This window comes from Python bivittatus, unplaced genomic scaffold (assembly GCF_059951505.1).
Source record: "Python bivittatus isolate LINGU-HERP-01145 unplaced genomic scaffold, Pbiv_v1 ctg000480_np1212, whole genome shotgun sequence".
In the NCBI taxonomy this organism is placed as follows: Eukaryota; Metazoa; Chordata; class Lepidosauria; order Squamata; family Pythonidae; genus Python; species Python bivittatus.
The window spans coordinates 34,199,188-34,221,507 of record NW_028277075.1 but is presented as its reverse complement, the minus strand read 5'-3'; the positions used below and the strand labels follow the sequence as shown (position 1 = coordinate 34,221,507).

At 37.7% G+C, this 22,320-nt stretch overlaps 2 protein-coding genes and 1 pseudogene across 2 annotated transcripts in view; 1 reads left to right on the top strand and 2 right to left on the bottom strand.

The window, feature by feature from the left end:
- CRY2 (cryptochrome circadian regulator 2) overlaps positions 1-22,320 on the top strand; it is a 40,780-nt gene that overhangs the window by 1,171 nt on the left and 17,289 nt on the right. The window contains exons 2-3 of the mRNA XM_007436574.3: positions 3,218-3,326; positions 9,920-10,062. Of these exons, the coding sequence (XP_007436636.1) occupies positions 3,218-3,326; positions 9,920-10,062 (252 nt within the window). The remainder of the gene's footprint in view (positions 1-3,217; positions 3,327-9,919; positions 10,063-22,320) is intronic.
- Positions 15,976-16,364, bottom strand: LOC148214951 (actin, alpha skeletal muscle-like). Its single transcript, XM_088145734.1, has one exon. It carries the CDS (start codon positions 16,252-16,254, stop codon positions 15,976-15,978), a length of 279 nt encoding a protein of 92 aa, XP_088001860.1. The 5' UTR covers positions 16,255-16,364.
- LOC148214950 (actin, cytoplasmic 1-like) lies at positions 16,292-16,983 on the bottom strand (annotated as a pseudogene).

The following is a 22,320-nucleotide window of genomic DNA, read 5'->3' as shown; positions in this document are numbered from 1 at the left end:
AAGAAAATGTGTATCCCCTCATTCCAGGGGTGTGCAAGGTTTCCTTACACTCAGCATTTCATTGCCATCCACCTCAGTCCTCTCAGTTACTAGGAAAAATTCATGTAATATCATTTACATGTGCATTTAATTAAAATTAAACATAGTTAATAGGATTATTCACATATTTAATATTCCGCTTCCTGTCATGCTAAACATTAACTTTGATTTTAAAAAAACAGGGGACTATATCCAGAATTTTCTAAGGCCACATTTGTCCCTGCGGCTTCAGGTTGTGTACCTATGTTGGTTTCTTGATTTATTTATTTAACTTGTTGACTTCTAGATGTCAGCAGAGGTCAAAGTGATACATAGGAAAAGAACAACAATCTGCAAGTATGAAAATCATCTTATGAAAGAGCTACACTTGCATTTTCTCATTTAATTACTTGGAAAATATATCTGCTGTGCAGACTCTCTATGAAAGATTGTGGGAAAGTGGAGGATGACATACCTGAATATTTTATCACAGAAGAGGCATCTCAGTCCAGAAAAAGTGTTTCAAAGAGCCTCTGCCTTAATTAATCCACTATAACTGAGGCTGAAAAATTCCTCCTACACTTTTCAAGCTTCTGTCTCTCAGATTAACCTTAAAACTACCTTCCTGAAATCCATGCCATTCTTGTTTTTTTGGTCTTGCCAGCTATGTGGGGCTTGGCACTCTGTGAGGCTTACAGAAGAATCATCCATATACCATATAACATTCCCAAATAATACTCTAGCTTTAAGAAGCTGGGTTCAAAACTGTGGCAAGAAGGGGCTTGCTTCAACTCCTGTTGCAAATGATTCTGTAGTGTAGGCCTTACCAGGGAAGAAGATGAATTGGTAGTGGATTTTAAAAGGATCCATAGCAGGACATAGGAAGGATAACCTGTTGATGATTTAAAACAACCGTTGAACAGGATGTGCAGAAGTAGTCTTGTAAGTAGCTTGGATCTAAGCTGTGGAAACCCCCCCCCCCCCGCATCTGTTGTTGTTCTGTTACTAGCTTTAGTCATGCTTGGCTTACCTGCCACTCTTATATTTCTTTGTTCTTAGTAATGACTGCATTAAATTATCTTGAGCCACAGTTAAGCAGCTCCGGTATAGAGCCAATTACGCAGGATATAAATATAATACATTGCTTTTGCTTTTTGAGTATGGACCATGTAAATGCTGTATATAGCTATTGAACTAACTTGAATTGTTCTATATAGTTTTAGGCTTATAAACAGTTTACTTGGTAACCTACTGATGCATGCCCTCCTAAACTCCATTCTAAGCTGGAATAGTTTTGGAAATGATTTTTGGGTAGGAATGTGTCTTTTCTGTGTATATCACAGAACACTACAACATTTTAAAATCATCTCTCAGTTTTGTATCTATGAAAGTGAGAGATGGAGCAACAGTAGAAGTCAGTAACTCCATTGTTAGCAGTTGTATACTAATTTTGCCTTCTTTCTTAAGGGTGATTCTTGTTCTACAGGTTCTGCTACTTGCAATATAACCTTAGTTCGGTCTCTACATATGGAATTCTGGATATAAATGATGGGTTAGCTCTTTCATATCAGTTTCGTCACTGAGTAGATGGACCAGGAATATTCTGCATTTTTTGCCAGAAGAAAGTTCTGTGTGCCCTCAGAGTCAGTTAACTTAACACTTAAGTGGAGAAGGATTTTCTTGGCCAGAAAAATATCATTGAAGCAAGTGCCTGGCTAACATCTGGAATAAATAATGAATATTCACTTTTGTAATATAGAAAGAAATATAATGGCTTTATTGAGTCTACAAGCAGCAATCAGTATGTCTAGTGCTCATAAACTTATTTCAAAATGTTTGTGGGGATGAAATCAATTGAGTATAAGATATATTCATTCTTAACTTTGCAAGACATACAATATGCAATATTATGCTAACAACAATTATGTTGTTAGCATAATATTGCATATTTACAGCATTTTCCAGATATAATGTGGACAGTTATGTTCTGCTTTTATACTTACGGAGGTTGTGGGTTCTCCCTCTCTGGAAGCTTCTAAGAAGAGGCTGGACAACCAACTGTCATGGATGGTTTAATTGGTTTTTCTGTGCATTGCACATGGTTGGACTAGATCAGGGGTTGCTAAACGTTTTGCCATCACACCTCCCTTTAGTGTAATCTTAATGTACACAACTCCCCTAAAAATCCACCCAAGCACCAAAATGAACACAAATGAACAATGGAAACAATACAATGAAACTTTGGGAAAGATGTATTTATTGTTACAACATAACTAAAAGGTTCTTCACTCTTCCCCTGGACTCGGTCTGTACTTCCCCTAGGAAAGGACACCTCACAGTTTGGGAAACCCTGAACTAGATGATTCTTGTGGTCCCTTCCAACTCTAGAACTTTATGACTCTATGCTTATGATTTCACTTAAAGCTGTGGGTAAATAAAATAGCCACCTTGTGAATTGGGCATGGAGTGGCACCCCTCTTGTCCCATTTAATTGCATTAATTTGGGTGGGATACAATTAGTCAAATTTTCTTTGTTCAGTATTTGATAATATACATATTCTTGTCTTCCTTGTGGCCTTGGAGAACATTTTAAGACTTAGGAGAATGCCAAAACTAAAAAATTAAGTTCTCCAATTCTGTTTCCAGTGAAAGAAGTAGCTATAATGAGTGACTACGGTATTTGCTGCTTGCATAAAGACTGTAGCATGCATTTCAGCAAACAGCCCTTCATTTCTAGCTTACATAATATTGACAAATCACAAATATTTTTCTATTTTCTCTGATAATCTGAATAAATGAAAAATTCAGTGTAAAACATTTGATTTTCCCTTTCCTTCTACAATTTTTCCCTCTTGAAAAGGTATGGATAAAGAAGGGGTGTTTGCAAAGGATCCTTAGTTGTGCCTTGTTAGACAATTTGTGAAGGAGTACAGAGATGACCTCGAAGAATGTATTCAACAGCCATTATGTAAACACCAGCTTTCTCACTCAGAGTGAGTGAGAAAGAAACTCAAGATTGCCCTGCCTTAATTTTCTTTAGTACAAGAGGGGGTGACAGAATCAGTTAGGCTTTCAAGATTCTGTTATTATAACCTTCAACAATGAAGTAGAGCTCCAGTAGTTCTTATGGAGTCTGTTTTGTAACCTATCCTAGCTCAAAGGGATGATACAGTTGCTGATTGCATTTTGTTTCTTTTAGGTTTTTGCTCCAGTCTCTGGAAGATTTGGACAACAGTTTGAGAAAACTCAATTCCCGTTTGTTTGTAGTGCGAGGGCAGCCAACTGATGTTTTTCCAAGACTCTTCAAAGTAAGATTATAACTACATCTGAAAAGCTTGTTTGGGTAGAATGTAATTTGCTTGTAAATTTTAAAAAATAAATCTAACTTCATTACTGCTAATACTAATATTTGTTATATCTATTTATAAATAATAAGAGGGCTCTTCTATATATGCCAGCTATTCTCTTTCACACTCCATTCAATAGAGGTGATTCATTGTGTAGTGGCATTCTGATAAATGCCAGTAATAGGATGGGCTTTCAAGAGCGTATATTAGAATGGGTATTTTTTGAAAAAGGAATTATTTTAAAATTTATTTTAACAGAGTTAAAATAATCTTTGATTAAATTCGAAACCATTTTGATAGTCTCTCAAATATTCATTCTGCCTAACATAGGTACTTTATTTTCATTTTAGCACAAATAGTTTGATATAGTTTGCCTAAATATTTTACTTTTCAATTATGGCTACATTATTTTTGTGATGGGGCTGGACAAAAGCAAAGGAGCAATTTCAGGAGTAGGAAGGGAAAGGAAGACAAAATTGTCTAAAGTGCACAGTCTCATAAACTATCATGGTTTCTGGTCTTAAGAGCCTAGGAGTGGATTTTTTTAAAACTACAATAGTAGCAGGTTGGGAATGAGCCCAGGACTCACTCCCTTCTCCTTTCCTAGTGCGACAGTGATGTAGAATTTGAAAACTTTCCAATAGTAGTAGTTGGGCTATAAAACTATAAACTCTGGGTAACATTAGCTATGATTTGCTTAACTCTCTCAAGTCTTCAGGACTGCTACATACTCTTCAGTGATAAAGGAGTCAGTTGACTTGTGTTTTATTTCTTCCCTTTCCATTACAAAAAAACCTGTTGGCTTATTAAGTTACAGAGGATCTAATTTATTCTTATTAAATGGGACAGTGAAAGTAAAATATAATAGGGCTTATAGGGATGTTCTGGATAATTGTTCCTATCAGACCTAGCTAACTTTACATACTATCAGGAATGATGGGAGTTCAAGATCTCTGGAGGGACCATGTTGCCTCCTTCAGTGATAAGCTAATTCAGATCCATTCTGTGGTACATTATATCTGAAAATAGGTGTGGGTGTCATATATACATTAAATCCTTGATTTAATGGACCAATAAGGGGAATAAGCGTCTGTTAAAGCAGAATATCCATTAAATCTGAGTGGGCTTTTACGCGTGTAAAATGGGATTGGCATTTTACATAAGGATATTATGATCTTTGTGCATTTTGCATATTACATGCATACATAAATGTCAAAAGGGATTTTACACATACAAATAATTGTATGTGAGATTTATACATGCATGAAATGGTGAATGAAATTTATGCAAACATAATATGGGGCATGGCATTTAATGTAGGATAGAGCCATATTTCATGGAGAAAATCTATCTGTGTGGTTGCTAGGAGTTGAAAATGACTTGATTGCACATAATCAATCAATCAGAGCCATATAGCATATGGATAGATTTTGTCTGTTGCATCCAAAGTCTGCTAAATTGAAGTCTTTTAAGTTGAGGAATTAGTGTATTGTAAAAGTAAAAAAATTGGGTCTTGTACCTTTTTCCTGAAAAATACTTTTTTTCCTACTAGTCTTTCTCTAAACATATAATATAAGGAGTTCATGGGAACTCAAGATTTAATTCTAACAGCTGTTGCTTCTCCATTTTTTAAATTTTAACACTGGGGTTCATTCTTGTGGTACAAATATACCACACTATTTCTTATTGTTAATGCATTTAGGGGGACAGGAAGTGGGATAGGATTAAGCCATTCAGATAAATTTCATTTTTTACCCTGAGATCAGTATTTTTGGCTCCTGTTTGCTTTCTCTTCTATTTTCTCTTACAGAGCTTTCTGATAGCCCAGTGGGAAATTTAAGTTAACATTGTGATATATGTACTCCAATAGCTTTTCTGTTAGGCTTTTTTTCAAATATGTTACTGAAATGTTCACTGTTTATTGAATTACGATTTCAAAATCACTCAACTTTAATTCTGGCTAAGATGATAAAAGATTATTTTGGTCCCCAGTATCAGAAAAAGAGGCTTTAGTGATGTAGGTTGCATGATTAACTTACACATTTATATGTTTCCTAAAGATTTAGATGAGGCTTTTTTTCTTACTCATTGGCTAAAATTTTATTTAAACTTTCGGTAAATGCATTGTTCATGTTCTTGTAATGCATTGTATCTGTGAGTCCATATACTTAAAGCAGTATATCCAGAACCCTTAAAAATATTATCTTATATGTTTGTCTATTTATATTATATGAAGAAATTAAAATAAGTGTAGTTACATTTTGCCTCTAGCCCTTTCCCTTGTATCCTTTCTTGCTTCCTGAGAGGATGTAAAGGTGTTAATTAGAAAGCAACACACATTCCAACTGTTCTCATCTGTGATTGGAGCTATTTAATCTAATATGTGTATCTTACTCTGTTACCTCTCAGAGCTTCTTCAGGGCAAGTTGTAGATATGTATGTGTGTATTTGTGTTGATCTGTAGCTCTATAAAATGTATTTCCATTGTTTGGTCTCCACATGAGTCCAAGCACTGTTCTCTTTGATTCTTTAGGGTATTTGTGTTCATTAAAAGCATGCAGAGGTGGAAGGTGAAAATATTAGTATATATTTGAAAAGTATGTTTTTCTTCTTTTCTGTAAATAAAGAGTAAAATCTTTGGTGCATCATATTTTACATATGATTATTGAATGCTTGCTGTGGCAGCAGTTTCCATCTTACATGCACTTAGTATGTCAGAGTAATGCTTTTGAACACTGATACGCTCCAAAAAGCTGGAAGGGGCTGTAAATGTTCTTGAAAACTTTTATCTTGCTTTTGAATTTTCTAGAGCAGTGTTTCTCAACCGTGGCAACTTTAAGATGTGTGAACTTCAATTCCCCAGCAAGCTGGCTGGGGAATTCTGGGAGTTGAAGTCCACACATCTTAAAGTTGCTAAGGTTGAGAAACGCTGCTCTAAAGCATTGACTATACAGTATTGATTTATTTCACACTATATATGTGCAAAGAATGAGTCATGTAAATAGGAAGGAAGTGTTGGGAACTAAAATAAGCTTCAATCAATTACATTTGGTTCTAGCTGCAATTTTCAAGTTGTCTTCAGGTACAAGTTCACATAAATGCATTTCAAAAAGCATTCTTCATTTCCAGAGCATCCCAGTCTGGAATACAAAACAAGAATAATTTTAACTAGTGGGTAGTTAATACTGGACAAACATAATTTATGCTGTTGTTATCTCAGCTTTCAGTTACAAAGATGGATGTAAGACTATCCTTCCTTATACAGGCCCATCTAGAAATTATCTAGATTATCTCTCATTTAGGTACAATCTAGGTACTCTATTTTGTGAGCGTTCCATCTCATTTGATTGCCCCTTATCCAGATTAATAATGGCCAAAACAGAGTCCAATATCTGCACTCACATCTGACTCTCATAACAGGGAGAAATAGACCTGAATATCATCAATCTACTGGTGGTACCTCAATTGAACCTCCCTGTAATTTTACCTAGTGGTTTCATAAATATATATATTTAACAGCACAGGGGAATGGAATGGAACCTTACAGCACTCCATGGCTCAATGCTATAGAATCAATTCATTTAGGACAACACTGAGCTTCCTTTGTCCATCTCCCAGAGTGGTCCTCCATTTTAGCAGAGATTATTTCAGTTCAATGTTCTGCTAAGAACGTAGGAACCCGGCCAGCCATCACTGTTCAAAGTGGTAGAAATTAAACAGGTGATCTTCATTTCTGAGAGACTGCTGAATTATGCTCCTTCGGTGTCTTGTTGCTTGCTAGATTTCAGAGATAGGCAATCAGTGATGCTTCAGATATTGTTGGACTCAGCTCCTAGCCAATATGGCCAACATTCAAGTATAATAAGAACTGGAATACAACTTCTGTCTAGAGAACCACTCATTGCTTATCTTTATGGTTGGTGCAAAGAATTGCATTGTTAATGTTGGTCATAGCTTTATTACTTGATGCTTAATACATGTTGATAAGATGAACTTACAGAGAGGAACCATAACAAACTTGCAGTGGATTTTTTAGTGAGCTTGAAACAGGAATTTTACAATGATTGGGACTGGTAGACAATGTCTTCTTCTTTTTTTCTTTAATGTTTACAGAATACTAAAAGACCCCATGTTTATGGCTAGTTGTCAGCTTCAGAAATGTTTTAAAGTTGTATAGTGGAAAGTATCTGTTACAGCATTGGGAACATCCTTTGGGAGCATTTAATGGCTTAAACAGGCCAATTTTTAAACTCCCCCCTTAATTTTACTTTTTATTTGTAAATAGGCAGTTTCATCATTTTATGACTCAACTCTCCTCAACCATAGATTTACAAAAGCCACATACTCCACCTGACTTTCTTTTTTTTTAGTCAGAGGTACAGAGTGGATCCCCCACCCTCTGTTAACCTTCTTGTGTTTGGGCTGGTATGGAGCTGAATGGGCACTTCACCAATATATCCTGGATTCGTCTATAGGTAAAAGCTTCTGGCTTGCTTTTAAGAGTTCACATGGACTGTGTTGGTGATATGGGAAAAATATCCATCCCCATCATCAATCTGTACCAGGTGGATCAGGGAGAGACAAGCTGGTACCTTTCTGATGTTCCAGAATTTACTTCTGTCAGCTGAAGCCAGCATGACCAGAGGTAGTGAATTGTGGAAGCTGTAGTGCAAAAGAGTACCAGGCTGCTTAACTCTGATGCATGTGTGTCCATGTGCTTGTGTTGTGTTGGGCTGGGTTGAGTTATGTTAAAAAGTTATTTAACATTCCAACACTCTACATATCCATACATGTATACAAGTCTTTAGTTTTCAGTATGAGCTTGGAAGCTCCTGCTTCAGGCAATAAGTTGAGTTGCTTAAGAATGTTGTTACTCCTGTGCTCCCAAGATTCCGTATATCTTGGACACTTGCTAAGGCTTTTTTTGGCTATTTTAATTTATTGACTTCTACATATATAGGGAGGGGAGTCCCTGAGTATGTAGAAACTACATTACTACCTTCTTTTAAAGAGGTACTCTTTTGCTTTAAAATAAAGTTTGCTGTTACAGAAAATGATAACACTGACATTCACCATTTCTTTAAATTAACTATACAGTCTGAGGCCTCAGGTCTTCATATAGTTTCCTAAAGCTTTGGTGCATCCCTCAGACTTCTGTCAAAGTTGCTGTTAAATTGTAATGTTCAATGTAACGTAAGTGAGAAATTAATGAATGCACAGGGAATAATCATGTTGACTTGTAAATCAAATTTAGTTTTTGTTCTGGCTCTATTTATTCATTGGAGAAGAGTTTCATTACATTCCACTCAAAGCCAAATTCAGCCCTTGGCCTAACAACAAGTTTATTCCTGATGTAAAAGTTGTATTGCACCTTATACTGTATTAGCCGTATAGATGTACTCCTATCTTCTGTTTTGAGGAAAGCGTATCAAGGAAAAATGAATTGACAGTCAGTAGAAGTACTGTACAGTCTTGGGAGAAAACTACCCATGCTCTTTGGCTTATTAGAAGGTAGAAGTGAGCATGTACTACTTCTAATACATATAAGTGAAATAATCTGAAGTAGGGTGCTCAGAAACGCTTAAAGGGAGTATATGTCACCAGAGAAATTGTCTAGAATGTATAAAGGCACTTTTTTCTGTGATGTTGTAAATGTGAATAACAAGAAGGGACATTTTATCATATTTGGTGGATGTGTAAAAAAGCCAGAAAATTCTGGGTTAAAATACACTGATTCAGAGGATTTTAAAGATTAGTATACAAATAAGACCAGAGGTTTTTCTTTTGGGATTAATGAACAAACAGTTGGGAAGAAGTCATGGAACTTTGTTTTACTACATGATAACTGCAGTGAGATTATTGTATACACAAAGATGGGAGGATTCAGCAATACCCACAATGGAGGAATGGTTGGTGAAGATGATGGAACTTGCTAAAATGGCTAAATTAACTTCTTTGATCAGAGAAAGACAATATCTATGTTTATTGCTGACTGGAAACCCCTTATGGACGTTTTGCATAAAACAGAAAAAAATGAACTTATGATTTATGGTTTTGATGATTATACAGAATAGATTATAGAAAGAAGAGAATTTTGTTGTAACGATAGAGTAAGAGGTAAATTTATAATCGTACTTACATTATAACTGCTGTAAAGAAGATCAGAAGCTACTTCTTTGTATCTTTTTTCATTCTTTTCTATTTTTCTTTTACTTTTTCTTTCTTTTCCTACACTTTTAGCTTTCTCTTTGATTTCTTTCTTTCTTTTTCTTTTCTTTTTCTTATTTTATATTAGTTTGTATTTGTATTTATCTTCTTTTTAAAAAATCTTTAATAAAAATAATTTTTAAAAAATGCTTAAAGGGCAGTATAAGAACAACTACTGTTCATGGGAGAGTTTTGAAAAAGAATATGCTATTGCCAAATCTTTAGATACGGATATTTTTCCCTTGTTCTGCTGTTGGATTTTTGCCATTACTCTGTTTTGAATATTACTGTCAACTTTTGATGATGATTTGCATTGGTATTTAGCTGATATGTTCTGTTTTTTACAGGAATGGGGAGTGACTCATCTCACTTTTGAATATGACTCGGAGCCTTTTGGGAAAGAGAGAGATGCAGCTATAGTGAAGTTGGCTAAGGAAGCTGGAGTAGAGGTGACAACAGAGAATTCACACACCCTTTATGACCTAGATAGGTAAGATACTGATCCCTTTATATGCAAGTGTTACATGTCTGAGGGGAAGACAAAACAAAATTGGGGATTGGTACAGGGGAAGGCTTTGAAGACTTTTTTTTTAACTAGGTCACGGTTTCATTTTCCCTACTATGGCCCTATAGGTACAGAAACTACCAGTTTACATATATACAAACTCCCATGTTCTGAGAAGGAGGAGAGAAGAATAAGAAGAAACTAGTAGCAAATTCAAGTACCATAAGTTATAGTTATGGCTGTTGCAGGCTTGCAATCTACTAAAGTCCAGGCATATTTGAAAAGAAGAGGGGATGCGTGCTTTGGATGTTGCTATTGGGAAAATATGCCTTTTCTATTAAAGAATAGTGGATGCTGAAGTGGAATAGGATTTTGAATGGCCCCAAATGATGCTCAATCTAGATCCATCCTAAAGAGTTCTTCCACTTAAACTGCAACTAACCTTCCATGTACTTCATAGCTGTCAACTCCCTAGTAAATCAAGGGTGTAATAGTGTCAGTCTGGGCCATCTCTGGGTCAATACTCAGGGTTTTAATAGTGTCACCAATAGACAATGTGGGAAATTCCCCCGATGAGTTCAGGAAACCGTCCGTATCCATCAGGTGCCTGGGATGGACCATTTTAACCAATTTTTCAGTCCTGTAGATTGTACAGAGAGTGATCTGTCCATAGCAGTAGAGTCATGTGAAACTCCATTTCCAAAGCACCAGCTCCACTTGAACGGAATACTAAATCCAACATGGGCCCTACTGCATGCATGAGACCAGATATTAGTCAGGTCAAGTCCAGTCAGGGAGGACATGCAATCCTGAGTCACTCCTGAGTGGACAGCCTTATCTTCAGTGTTGAAAATCCCAAAGAAAAGGAACACAAATTAATGCAGATACTGTGCCTATATCATCCGAACTAGCTCATGAAGAAAGGTAGCAGACCTATGGCACTGTTTCTCAACCTTGGCAATTTTAAGATGGGTGGACTTCAACTCCCAGGATTCCCCAGCCACCATGGCTACCTAGGGAATTCTGGGAGTTGAAGTCTACCCATCTTAAAGTTGCCAAGGTTGAGAAACGCTGGTCTATGGTGTACTAACAATATACCTATACTGTCTTGGCCATCCAGATGTAGCAGTATCCACTTACAACCGGCAGACTATTGGATACAGCATCTGGTCTGCAAGATGGAACTCCTGCAGGCCATAGCCTGTCCACCTCCCTGTCTTTAGTCCTAGCCTGCTCTATGTGGAGTAGTCTACTGGAGCACTTATGCCTCTATACTTCAATGTGAAGATTAGATTTTGAAATTGGCATGCATTATTTTTCTCATTAAAGTAAAACACGTAGCAGTGTTGTTGTATGTGCCAGTTCTCAAACTTGAAATACATGTGGAGAAAGACAAGCAGTAACAACTCAGGAATGAGACACAGCCTAGAACAGTGGAGAATTGGAGCCAAGCCCAGCCTTTTGCGTCATCCAGTAGCTGGGTGATGTCAGAGGGCAAGCTTTATGGAGCAGTGCTAGCAGCGGCACGTTCAGTTTACTCTGCTCCCCATATTTTCATTTCTCTGAGCCAGAGGACTGGCACAAACAAAGGATGCAGGGCGTCTCCTGCTGCAGTTCATTTGGTTTGAGTGTTCGCCCCTTGGGCGTGATGTGCCCTGAATAAAGCTCTAGGAGCACCTCATGAGAGGCACCTTCCCCAGTGAGAGGCTACAGTTGAAACAGAACTGATCCTGTCAGCATTCTTGCAGAGTTGTTGGCAGGATCAAGTTTGTGCTGTTTGATTAGAGATATAAATTTTCCAGAAATTTGGAAGCAGCATAAAGTCAGAAATTTGGAGAAAACTTGCAATATATATGCAATATTTAATTTTAACACTTTACCATATAAAGTCACTTGGTTACTTTGTAAAATGTATACAATAGAAGGATGGTTTGATTATAAAACTCTGCTTGATTTATGGTTTACTCAGATGATAATAATTATCTATAATAAATTAAGGTTGAAGGTTTGTGCCTTCAAGTCAAGTGTTAACTCCTGGTGGCTGTCTAGACAAGTCCATGCAGTTTTCTTGGCAAGATTTCAGAAGTAGTTTGCCATTTCCTCCTTCCTAGGGCTGAGAGGGTATGACTGGCCCAAGGTCACCCAGCTGGCTTTATGCCTAAGGTGGGACTAGAACTCACAGTCTCCTGGTTTCTAGCCTGGTGCCTTAATCCCTACACCAAATTGGATCTCTATCTATAATAAATTAGGCATTTGTTATTTGAATTTACTTTACACTGTTCCTAAATGTATGTATGTATTTATCTGATTTACATTCTTCCTTTGGTAAAGAGCTCAAAGCAGCATACATAGGACTCCCTCCTCCTGTTTTGCTCACAACAACAGCCCTGCAAAGTATATCGGGCTAAGAGAGAATTACTGGTCCAGAGTCAGCCAGGGGACTTCCATGGCTGAGGGTGGACCAGAACCCCACTCCTTGTCTAACATCTTAACACCGCGCCATCCTGGCTGTCCTAGATAAATCATAATTTCTGCCTGTTCAGGTAAAGCAGACAGGTAAAGAATTAACACTGAAAACAGAAGAAACCAACGACTTTGTGGTAAAGTCTTCCACTGTTCAAACAGTAAGGCAGAGTACTAATTTTCAGGGGGGAAATGGCTGAGAAAAAGTAGGCGGGTAGATGGAGAGAAAGATATATATTTTAGCACATTGAGATAAACTTCATTCTTTACATATTAGTTTATTTCTTGATTTCATATGTTCCAAACATAGATTCTTTCACCACTATTCTAGGTATCATTCAAAATGAAAGTATTAGGAAGTCCTTTTTATTTTTTATTTTTTCAGGAAAAAAAAACCCTCAGGGAAAATATTTATATTTTTCCTTCTATTTCTTAGTGTTTTTAATTTTTTTTCAAACTTTCCCATTTCAGTCTGGCAGTAATGGATAGGGAAGGATTAATTTATAGAGTCAGGTCCTCATTTGATGCCAGATTAGGCTTGCATGTCTCTCGAAAAGATCTACTTTGTGCAATTATAGAAAAGAAATATATTTTTTGCAGACCGCAGTACTAAAATTTTACAGGGCTCTGAGCCATCTCATAGTTTATCACAGTTCTGGCTTTTCTCTTTGTAAAGTATCATTGTCTGAATATTGGATTCCCTCCAAGATGGGTTGTCTGGAAAATTTCTATCTTGGTGGTCATTGAGAATAGTAATCCCTTACCAGTATTAAATGTTAATCAGATAAGAAGCTGCTTAGAAGGCAGCTTTGAAAGCTGTAAACAAATAACCCTTGTTATTGTTTCGGTGTTGGATTTCTGTGCATGAAGCAACATATTGCAGATAATGGAATAAAACTGGTGTGCTTTTCTTTCTCCAACTGTAGAGTTTTCTTATCCCCTTGAAAATGGGAAATTTTTATGTTTGTATTACCCATCTTTTTTAGCTTTTACCTCCTAGAGCATATTTGTCCTTGTACAAGGACTTTTTCCTAGAGTTCTAATTTTTAAAATTGCTTGGCTAATCTAGTAAAGCTTGTTGTTCATAGTAAATGAGGGAGCTACTGCTGAAAGAGGCTTTCTGAAGATTCCTGTTGAACAGGGCTGAGCCCAAGGTTTGACTTTATAGATTCAAGATCAATATGCCAGCAATTGCACAAGCTACGCATGCTATTTAACCTCGTTTCTCACTTCTAGTTAATGCCACACAATTGCCCTGATTCCTCTGACTTTCTAATGCACCTAGTTCCTTTTATAGAGAAAAGCTCATTTTTGAAGACTGCCTTTACTTTGTTAACCTAAGAGGGGTTGGTCTGACACTTGGGTACAGAGGCACAGTCTCTCTGTGAATTCTACGCATTATTAGAAAGCTGGGTCACAGAGCCGTGCATGTGAGCGTAGCTCGGTGAAAAGGGTGAGTGGCGTGGAGCTCCTCCCCTTCACACGTGCTGCCCTGGAGGAAAGTCAGGCACATGGCTGGATTGAAAGCACAGTTTGCGTAAATAGGTAACTAGGAGGATCTGCCAGGAGCTGGGCGGAAAGCTGCTTGGCTGCCTCAGGTTTATATAAGACAGTAACTTGACTCTAGCTGTCTCCGTTTAACTCTTCCTTTTCTGGTTTTTTCTTTTAAGCTTTCTTGTTTTGCTTTGCTTTGCTTTGCTCTGCTTTATTCTATTCTGGAGGCTGTTATAGGAGATTGGTTGTTTCAGTGCAAAGCATTGTCTTTAGAACTGTATCAGGAATCAAAGATTTGAAGATGATTGCATTTGACACCTTGTAGTTACGTTGAAAATTCATCCTTCGGTTTAATGGGTGCCATAATTTTCTACTAAGAGCAAAAATTGTAAGCTACATAGAGAATTGTTTGATGCAGTTCCCTGTGTTTTTGACACATTCCTATTTATACTAAAATGTTCTTTCCCAGACAGTTTTGCTGTTCTAGTTTGAACTATGTGAAGATAGTTTTGTGCTTCATAAAAGTGGGGACAACTGAATCACTAGTCCGAGACCTCTGAAACTTGTAAAAGGTTATTCAAAGAAAATATGACTTAGAGCAGATTTAGTTTGAATATATTGCTCATTCCTCTCAGTTTTGTCTTTTTTATTCTCAGTTTAGAGCTACTGTACAGATTTTGAAGAGGTGATAGAATTTTTTAATACAAGGAAATGTAGATTTAATAGACTTATTGCGGGGCAGCAGTGTCTTGACACCACAGTTGTCCATTAAATAAATATGAAAGTATGACATCATGCTGAATTATGTCATTCAAAAAATGACATCTTGATATAAACTATTTGTGTCATAACATCATGATGTCATTTAGTGTGGTAACATAAGTTTAAGGTAAATTTAAAGTCCAGACTTCTTCAGCAGCAAACTAAATTGAAATCCCTGTAACATATTTAGTATTAGCAAAATGTATTCTAGTTCCAGAGAATAGGCTGTACTCTACTCCTCTGTACAGGTATTTTCAATGAAACAGCCTTATATTCAGTACATTACAGGACTGTACTGTAATAATCAGGATAGCATATAATGATAGCACCCAGAGTACTATAGGTTATAAAGTACTGGAAAATAAAACAGATATCCCCAAACAAACCCCTCAAACTACAGACCATAACAACAACCAAAGCAGGAAAAAAAAATTTTTTTTTGAGTTAGTATACAGTTTTGCTTTTGTCTCCTCCCACCCCAGTAGTCCATATACATACTGGCATCAGAAATATGCAAAGGTGCTTCCTCTTGGGAGTAAGGCTATGGTGGGGGAAAGACTGTAACCCTTCATATCTAGATTGGGAAGAAGAGAAACACACACAACCTATTCTATTTTTTTTTTTAACTCGACCAAAACAAATTTAAAAATCAGATGAAGACCAAGTGTGTGTGTTTTTTCTTAAGTGTTATTTTAAGGTTCACAATAAAGAGAGATACTTGAATTATTCATAATCACATACAAGCAATATTTTCTAAAAAACTAGAAATACGTTTCTGCTTTTTTTGAGGAGTTGGGCTGCTGCCTTCACAGAGGCTGGTTTAACTTCTTTTCAATATGTTATACAGCATTTGGGACAACTGTCTTTCAAAAAAGAAACAACATAAATGTACAAAGTCCTTGGATGCATTGGAGAATTTGGAGAGGGGAGGGGATAGTCACCCCAAGGCTTTTCTTACTTTGCTTTTAATAAAGGCTGCTGCTGTAAACTTTTCACCATTCCAGTTTTTATACCGAGTCGAACACCAAATACACAGATAAAGCCATGCCAGTTTCAGCTTTCATCTATGAACAGTTATGGAGTATGAGGATGATGATGATGATGATGATGATGATGATGATGATGATGATGATGATGATTTAAAAACTGGAAAAATGCTATGTGGTGACTAGTCCTGCTCTAGAAGCATCTGTGGTAGATGATGGAAGGTCCAGATTCATCATATTCCTGCTTGCTGATATGTATCTGCTGGAGAGCAGACAAGGAGGCCAGAATGTAGCCCTCGATCCAAATAGAGTACTTATACTCAGGTGGGGCAACAATCCTTTCCATTGTGCTGAGTGCGAGTGCTGTGCTCTTCTTCTGCATCCTGTCAGCGATGCCTGGATTCATGGTGTTTCCACCAGACAGGATAGGGTTAGCATATAGATCTTTATGGCTGTCAACACAGGATTTCATACCCAAGAAAGGTGGCTGCAAGAGGGTTTCCAGGCACCTAAACTATTTGTTGCCATAGGTGACACATAATCATTAGGCAGTTTGTAGCTTTTCTCCAGGAGGAGCTGGAAGCAGCTGTGCCCATCTCCAGGGCAATGTAGCAAAGCTGCTTTTTGGTGTCATGCTCAATTTCTCTGTCAGCTGTGATGGTGAAATTATAACCCCTCTCAGTCAAGATCTTCATGAGGTAGTCAGTCAAGTCACAGCCAGCCAGATCTAGATGGAAGATGGCATAGGGTAAGGCATATCTTCATAGATGAGCAGAGTGTGGCTGACACCATTGCTAGAGTCTATCACAATACCAGTGGTACAGCCAGAGGCACACAAGAAGAGCACTGCCTGGATCGCAACTACATGCCTGGGGTGTTGAAGTCTCACATGTGATCTATACCATCTTCCCTCTGTTGGCTTTTGGGCTCGGGAGTGCTTCTGTCAGGGGGCAACTCTGAGCACATTGTAGAAGGTGTGATGCCAAATTTTCACCATGTCATCCCACTTGGAGATGTTCAATGAGATACTTCAGGATATTTCTGTTACTCTGCCTTATCCCGTGTTTCTGACCATTCCAACCACCACACCTTGATGTCTGAAGTGACCAGCAATAGAAAGGAAGACAGCTCTAAGAGAATTGTCTCCAGCAAAACCAGCTTTGCACATGTTGGAGCCATTGTCAAAAACAAGCACAGCAAATCATCCATGGGGATTTTTTGGGAAGTGGCAACTTGGAAATGCTCTGGGGTACCTTTTTGAAATCATTTGGGGAAGGGAAGAAGTGAGGCAGCCGAGGAATCCACCAACAGACAAAGAGAACCAAGGGATGCTTAATTATTGAGTAACATACATTATGTGGATCCCTTTTAGCAAATCTGTTCTTTCATATGTTTATCTGTAGACTTTCTCTGTAGTCATCAGTAAAGATGCAGTGTATAGTCTATATTTGTAGGCTTTATCTAGACTCTTTCCCAACCAAGCCTCTCTTTCTATGAAGGATGAACCAACACACAATCTGGATATAATCAGTCTTGGGATATTGTAAAGGCATGATTGTTATAATGCTACCTCTGCCCAAGGAAGGCCGTAAGTATGAAAATGAAAAATACTTCAAGCCACAGATACCACATAAGGGCTTCCATCAACCAAAAGCTGGATTGAGCATCCTCTTCCTTGCTTCAGAAATGTGTTTCTTTTAAGGAAAAAACTTTAATTAGAGTAGATTCAATGTCACCTCTTTAGTCTGTTTAATCCTTAAAAAAAAATTTTTTTTAACTACTAGATGGCAAACATGTACGAAGGAGTACAAAATATAAAACCACGTTATTGCAACATTTTAAAACTGCAGTTGTTAAAACCCTTTAGGTACAATCATAGATTTGGAAGAGAAAGTTCTGCCATTACCTGTAAGACTAGAACATAGTTTTAAAAAGAAAAGGCATTATGAGAATCTGAAATCTAGCAGGGGATGTGCTTTGCAGATTCTTGGCCATTTGAAAAGGTTCAGTATTATGTATCTAGACAGCAGTCAATCGTAACTAGTTTATTCATGCAACATGCTTGTTTACTGTGGGCACTGGAAATATTTCTACAGGCATTTCTTTGCATTCAGCCTTCCTTTCTGCTGTGCAGTTTTGAACAGGTGCATCCCACAGTAATAGAGGAAGCATTACAGTGAGACTTCTATTCTTGATAGGAATCTCATAGATTCATTGCTAAAGTTAATCTATGATACTTATCTTACGTTATGAATCTCGTCACGTCTGTAAGGAATTGGGTGTGCTAACTGGTTTCACAGCCAAGGGTGTAGTTCTGATATATCATTCCTTGTGGATGTGTCATCTGAAGAAGATAATAGCTGTATAACTTACAATGTTATTTTTAAAAAGTTGATTTTAAAACTTACCTTAGTTAACTACTTCCTTTGTTAACAGGGCAGTGCAGTAACTATATTTTATGCATTTTATTTACAATGTTTTCATAAATACTATACAGATATTATGAAATCTGCAGAGTACTTTATTCTTTATTATTTATGAAAATAAAATATATACACTTAGGATACTAAGCAATACTTCTAACTAGTATCCTAAGTAAAACAAATTTTAAAACAAACTTTTAATAACATTGTATAATATTGGTGAAGTACTTTTTATGAAAACCACATACATAAATGCTGTGCAGCCACTGCATTATTAATTAGTAATATAGAACTAGTTTAGTTAAAAAGTGGTAACAGAAGCCTCTGGACTAGAATTGCTTTGTTTTCCTGAAACTAACATTTAAATTTACCAATTCGCTTGAAGAAATTGTCCAAATTTGAGTCTTGGAGGTGTGCTGCTTCTTAATTATTATCTCCTTTAGAGCCTATAAATGGGGACTTCAGAATCACCATGGACAACTATAGTTTTACTGTTGGCAATTCTTCCTCTTTGCTCTTTCATTCTCTTCTCGAACAGCCTCTATAACCAGCTCACTTTCTGTCATGACCTGATCCCCAGGACCCCATCCTTCCTCCAGTCACTGCAGACACTGTCCTCAGATGCTTGCTGTTTCTCAAGTTCTGTATTGTTGTTTGGACAATGTTGACTTCAGTCCCTTTAAACTAGAGGTCTGCATCTGTATCATATCGCATTTTCTTTCAGCTGTTGGCCACAGTTTGAATTTTGACTGCTGCCCATGCTGTCACAAAGTTGAAGATAGCTGATTTCAAATTGCAGTTCCAGGGATTTCATAGGCGTTTTTGCTCTTTTGTGTTCTCTTTGTCACATTCCTCTTTCAAGGCAACCATTATTTCCTCCAAAAACTGCTTTCCTTAACATTTTGGATTGCCAGATTGATCCCCTGGTCATTTGGCTGGACAATGTATGTTATATGACATACATATGAACTTAAATTTTCCATCTTTCATGCACAGTGTCTTCTTAGGCAGATTGTCCAGAGTTAGTTGAGTTTTCAGAAACTCAGGTAATATTTTCAGCACCTTGTTTTGATAACATTTGATTTTTGGCACAAAGTGATTGAAGAACTGAGGTTACAAATTCTGCTTTCTGTGAGTTGTAAGAAATGAATGGCAATTGATGTTTGATGTCCTTTAGTACCCTGAGACAGCATGGCATTCTAACTATAGCAAGCATTAAGCTGTGCATTCCATCAGCATTTGCACAAAGTAACACCTGTACTTGCAGATTTTCTCTCAGGAGCAAATTTGTCATGCAGTTCTTGAGAATTGAACACCAGTCTGCATTATACAAGTAGGATGATACCAACCAGAGATCCTCTATGAATTCACCTTTTTACTGAATGGCTCTGTCTCCTCTGTTGGTGCACTTCAAGCCTTACCAAAGGTTTATTTGTTGGCAGTACATGATGTTTATAAACCACCACAGGTATGTATTGCTGGCTTGGAATTCATGTGATTGGTGTTCATGTTTGCTGCTACATCTTACACATCTATACCACAAGAATGTTCATGAACATACCACTTTATCGTCACTGCCTCAGATGATGATTCCTGCCCCATTTTATTATATTTTCAAGAAGCAATTGCCAATGGTTTTATGGCAACATAAAACTGCATACACACTGAGGACATTTCTTCAACTTTGGCTTTGTGAATATCAGATATAATTTGTTTCTTTACACTGTAATCCTCATAAACACACAGTGGGCATCCCAGCATATACTTTTGCAGTCAGCGCCTACTTTCCCCCAATATAAAATTCACTCTTTTCTATGCCCACTTTGGAAGCAATCATAGAGGAATTGCAAGAACCTACAGTGGAAGACCTTTTTATGTTCATCTTTGAGCCCTTGGAAGGCATGGCAGAGTATACCAGTCTGAAAAAGCAAAAGTCAGACTCACTTCGAGAAGCGAGTCCATGATGCTGAGAAGCCAGTCTGAATGCTGGAAACCGGTTTGAGAAGCCTGTTCAGGTTACTGCAAGCTGAAGAAATAAGTCCGTCTGAGAAGCCAGAAGCCAGACCAAGAAGCCATTCTGTCATCAGAAGGATAAATCAGTCTGAGAAGCCAAAAACCATTCCGGGTTGCCGTAAGAATGAATCAGTCCATGAACACCAAAACCTATAAGCCAGAGTTGCCAGCTACCCTGACACCAAGAAAGAATGTGGGCATAAAATAAATAGAGTAGTGGTGGTACAGGCACACAGGGAAGAACACTACTACATGTGTTGAGACATTTGTCTAGACAGATTTGTAAACAATGTACTTGTCTGTAGGTTCTAGGTGAAATCCAGGAGAAAATTTCACGTGCAGTCCACTGTGCTGATGACTGCTAAATCAAGATTCTGTGCTGTGTTTTAATGTAGACTTGCAAGAATGGGATTGAATTGTAGGTGTTCTCCCAATAAAGAGCTCTTGCATTTGGAAAACTAACACATCAAGGGAGAAGGATCGAAGATGTTTCCTTGATGGAGAGGGGCATTTAAAAAATATAACTACCAATTAACTATCATCGGCAGTGACCAAGTTCAGGATTCTGCTACCTTGGCCTTTCACATTATTCTACATTCAAAGGAAGGAGAGTTTTTTTTTAAAAAAAAAAAATTAAAATTACGAATAAAAGACATTGCTCATGATGATTGATGATGTTTTGCAATGGGGGCATATTTTATCATATGAAACATTTATGGTTGGATAGCCTTATCAGACTTACGAGGGGGGCAACAGAAATTTCTTACTCTCGTCCAGTTTTGTGGCCACAGGACTCTGTTTAACATTTTTGGTTAGTGGAAGGTTGCAAATTGTGTTGGACCAAATCACACCTGTGAGTGAAAGTGGGATTGAAGTGAGTGAAAGTATGGTATTCTTTATTTTGTTTTTCCCTAACAGTGGTAAAGTCTACTTTAAAAACTGCAATATAATTTTCAACTGCTCCCCACCTGAAAATGGAAACTCTGCTGTCAGTTTTCAACCATCATGGCCAGAGGATCTCTGAAAAGACAAAAAAGGGGCTTGAGAGGCTGCAAGTGCCCCCTTAGTTCTAATCCTAAGCACATATTTACAGCTAAGAAAAAGGGGATAGACTTTTGGATAATTTAAGATGTTGTCCCTGCATTAAAGCAACAGGATAATATAGTCAAGAGAGAGAAGGGAGCAGGCTTGGCGGATGGTGGGGTGTTTGGTCCATATATTGGGAAGTGGGCGGTACTTAACCTTTTTTTTTTAATGATTCAGGTATGTAATAAAAGGGGGGGGTAGATTTTCATTGTTTTGTGTATTTTACATTTACCATATTTTATTGTGTATATAATTTTTGTGAGCCACCTGGAAGTCAGTCTGGAGACAGGCAATGCCTTAAATAAATAAATGCTTGTAGCCTGCCCAGAATCTTTTGAGTTGGGTGTGCTATAAAGCCGCCATTGTCATCATCATCATTATATGGCAGCCCATCTCACCAATGTTATCCTGGGTGGCTAACAGTAGGTTAAAAAACAAAGCAACAACCCCAAATAGTTAAAAGCAACAATATAATGCACCTGAGTTCCAAAAAGTCCCTTCCATTTTGCAAATCAGTTGCAGGCAGACAAATCAACCAGATTTCTCTAACTTCCCAGCCCTAATGCTTGAGGGAAAAGCCAGCTCTATAAAGCCTTCCAGAAGGCTAATGGGGATGGAAACTGTGGAAGAGCAGGCTGTGGAGAAACAGTTGCAGGCACCTCTGCTGCCTTCTGCCCCTCCTGTTGAGCCTTCTCTCCAGCGTCATCACGGCAGAGTTGCCAGTAAAGCTGCAACCTTGAAACAGGTGGGGGAGGAGACGGGAGGAGAACAGGGGAGACACGTGTGGTTTGGGAGCTCGGTAGCTGCTGCTGCCGTCGCCACCAGAGAAAGCCACCAAATAAAAGAAGGCATTTTTTCCTTCACAGAGGCTGGATGGTCTAGAGGAAAAGAACTGTAGAGGCAGAGCAAGAAAAAGTGCAAGTATAAAAGCACTATGTGGAAGGTTGCAAGTGCTCTACATGCTGGCCAGTAACAGAGAAGAAAAAAGCAGAAGAAATTCCAGAGAGAGGAATTAA

Excerpts from the sequence above, each read along its gene's own strand:
- LOC148214951 (XM_088145734.1), bottom strand. The coding sequence starts at position 16,254 with ATGAAATCCTGTGTTGACAGCCATAAAGATCTATATGCTAACCCTATC.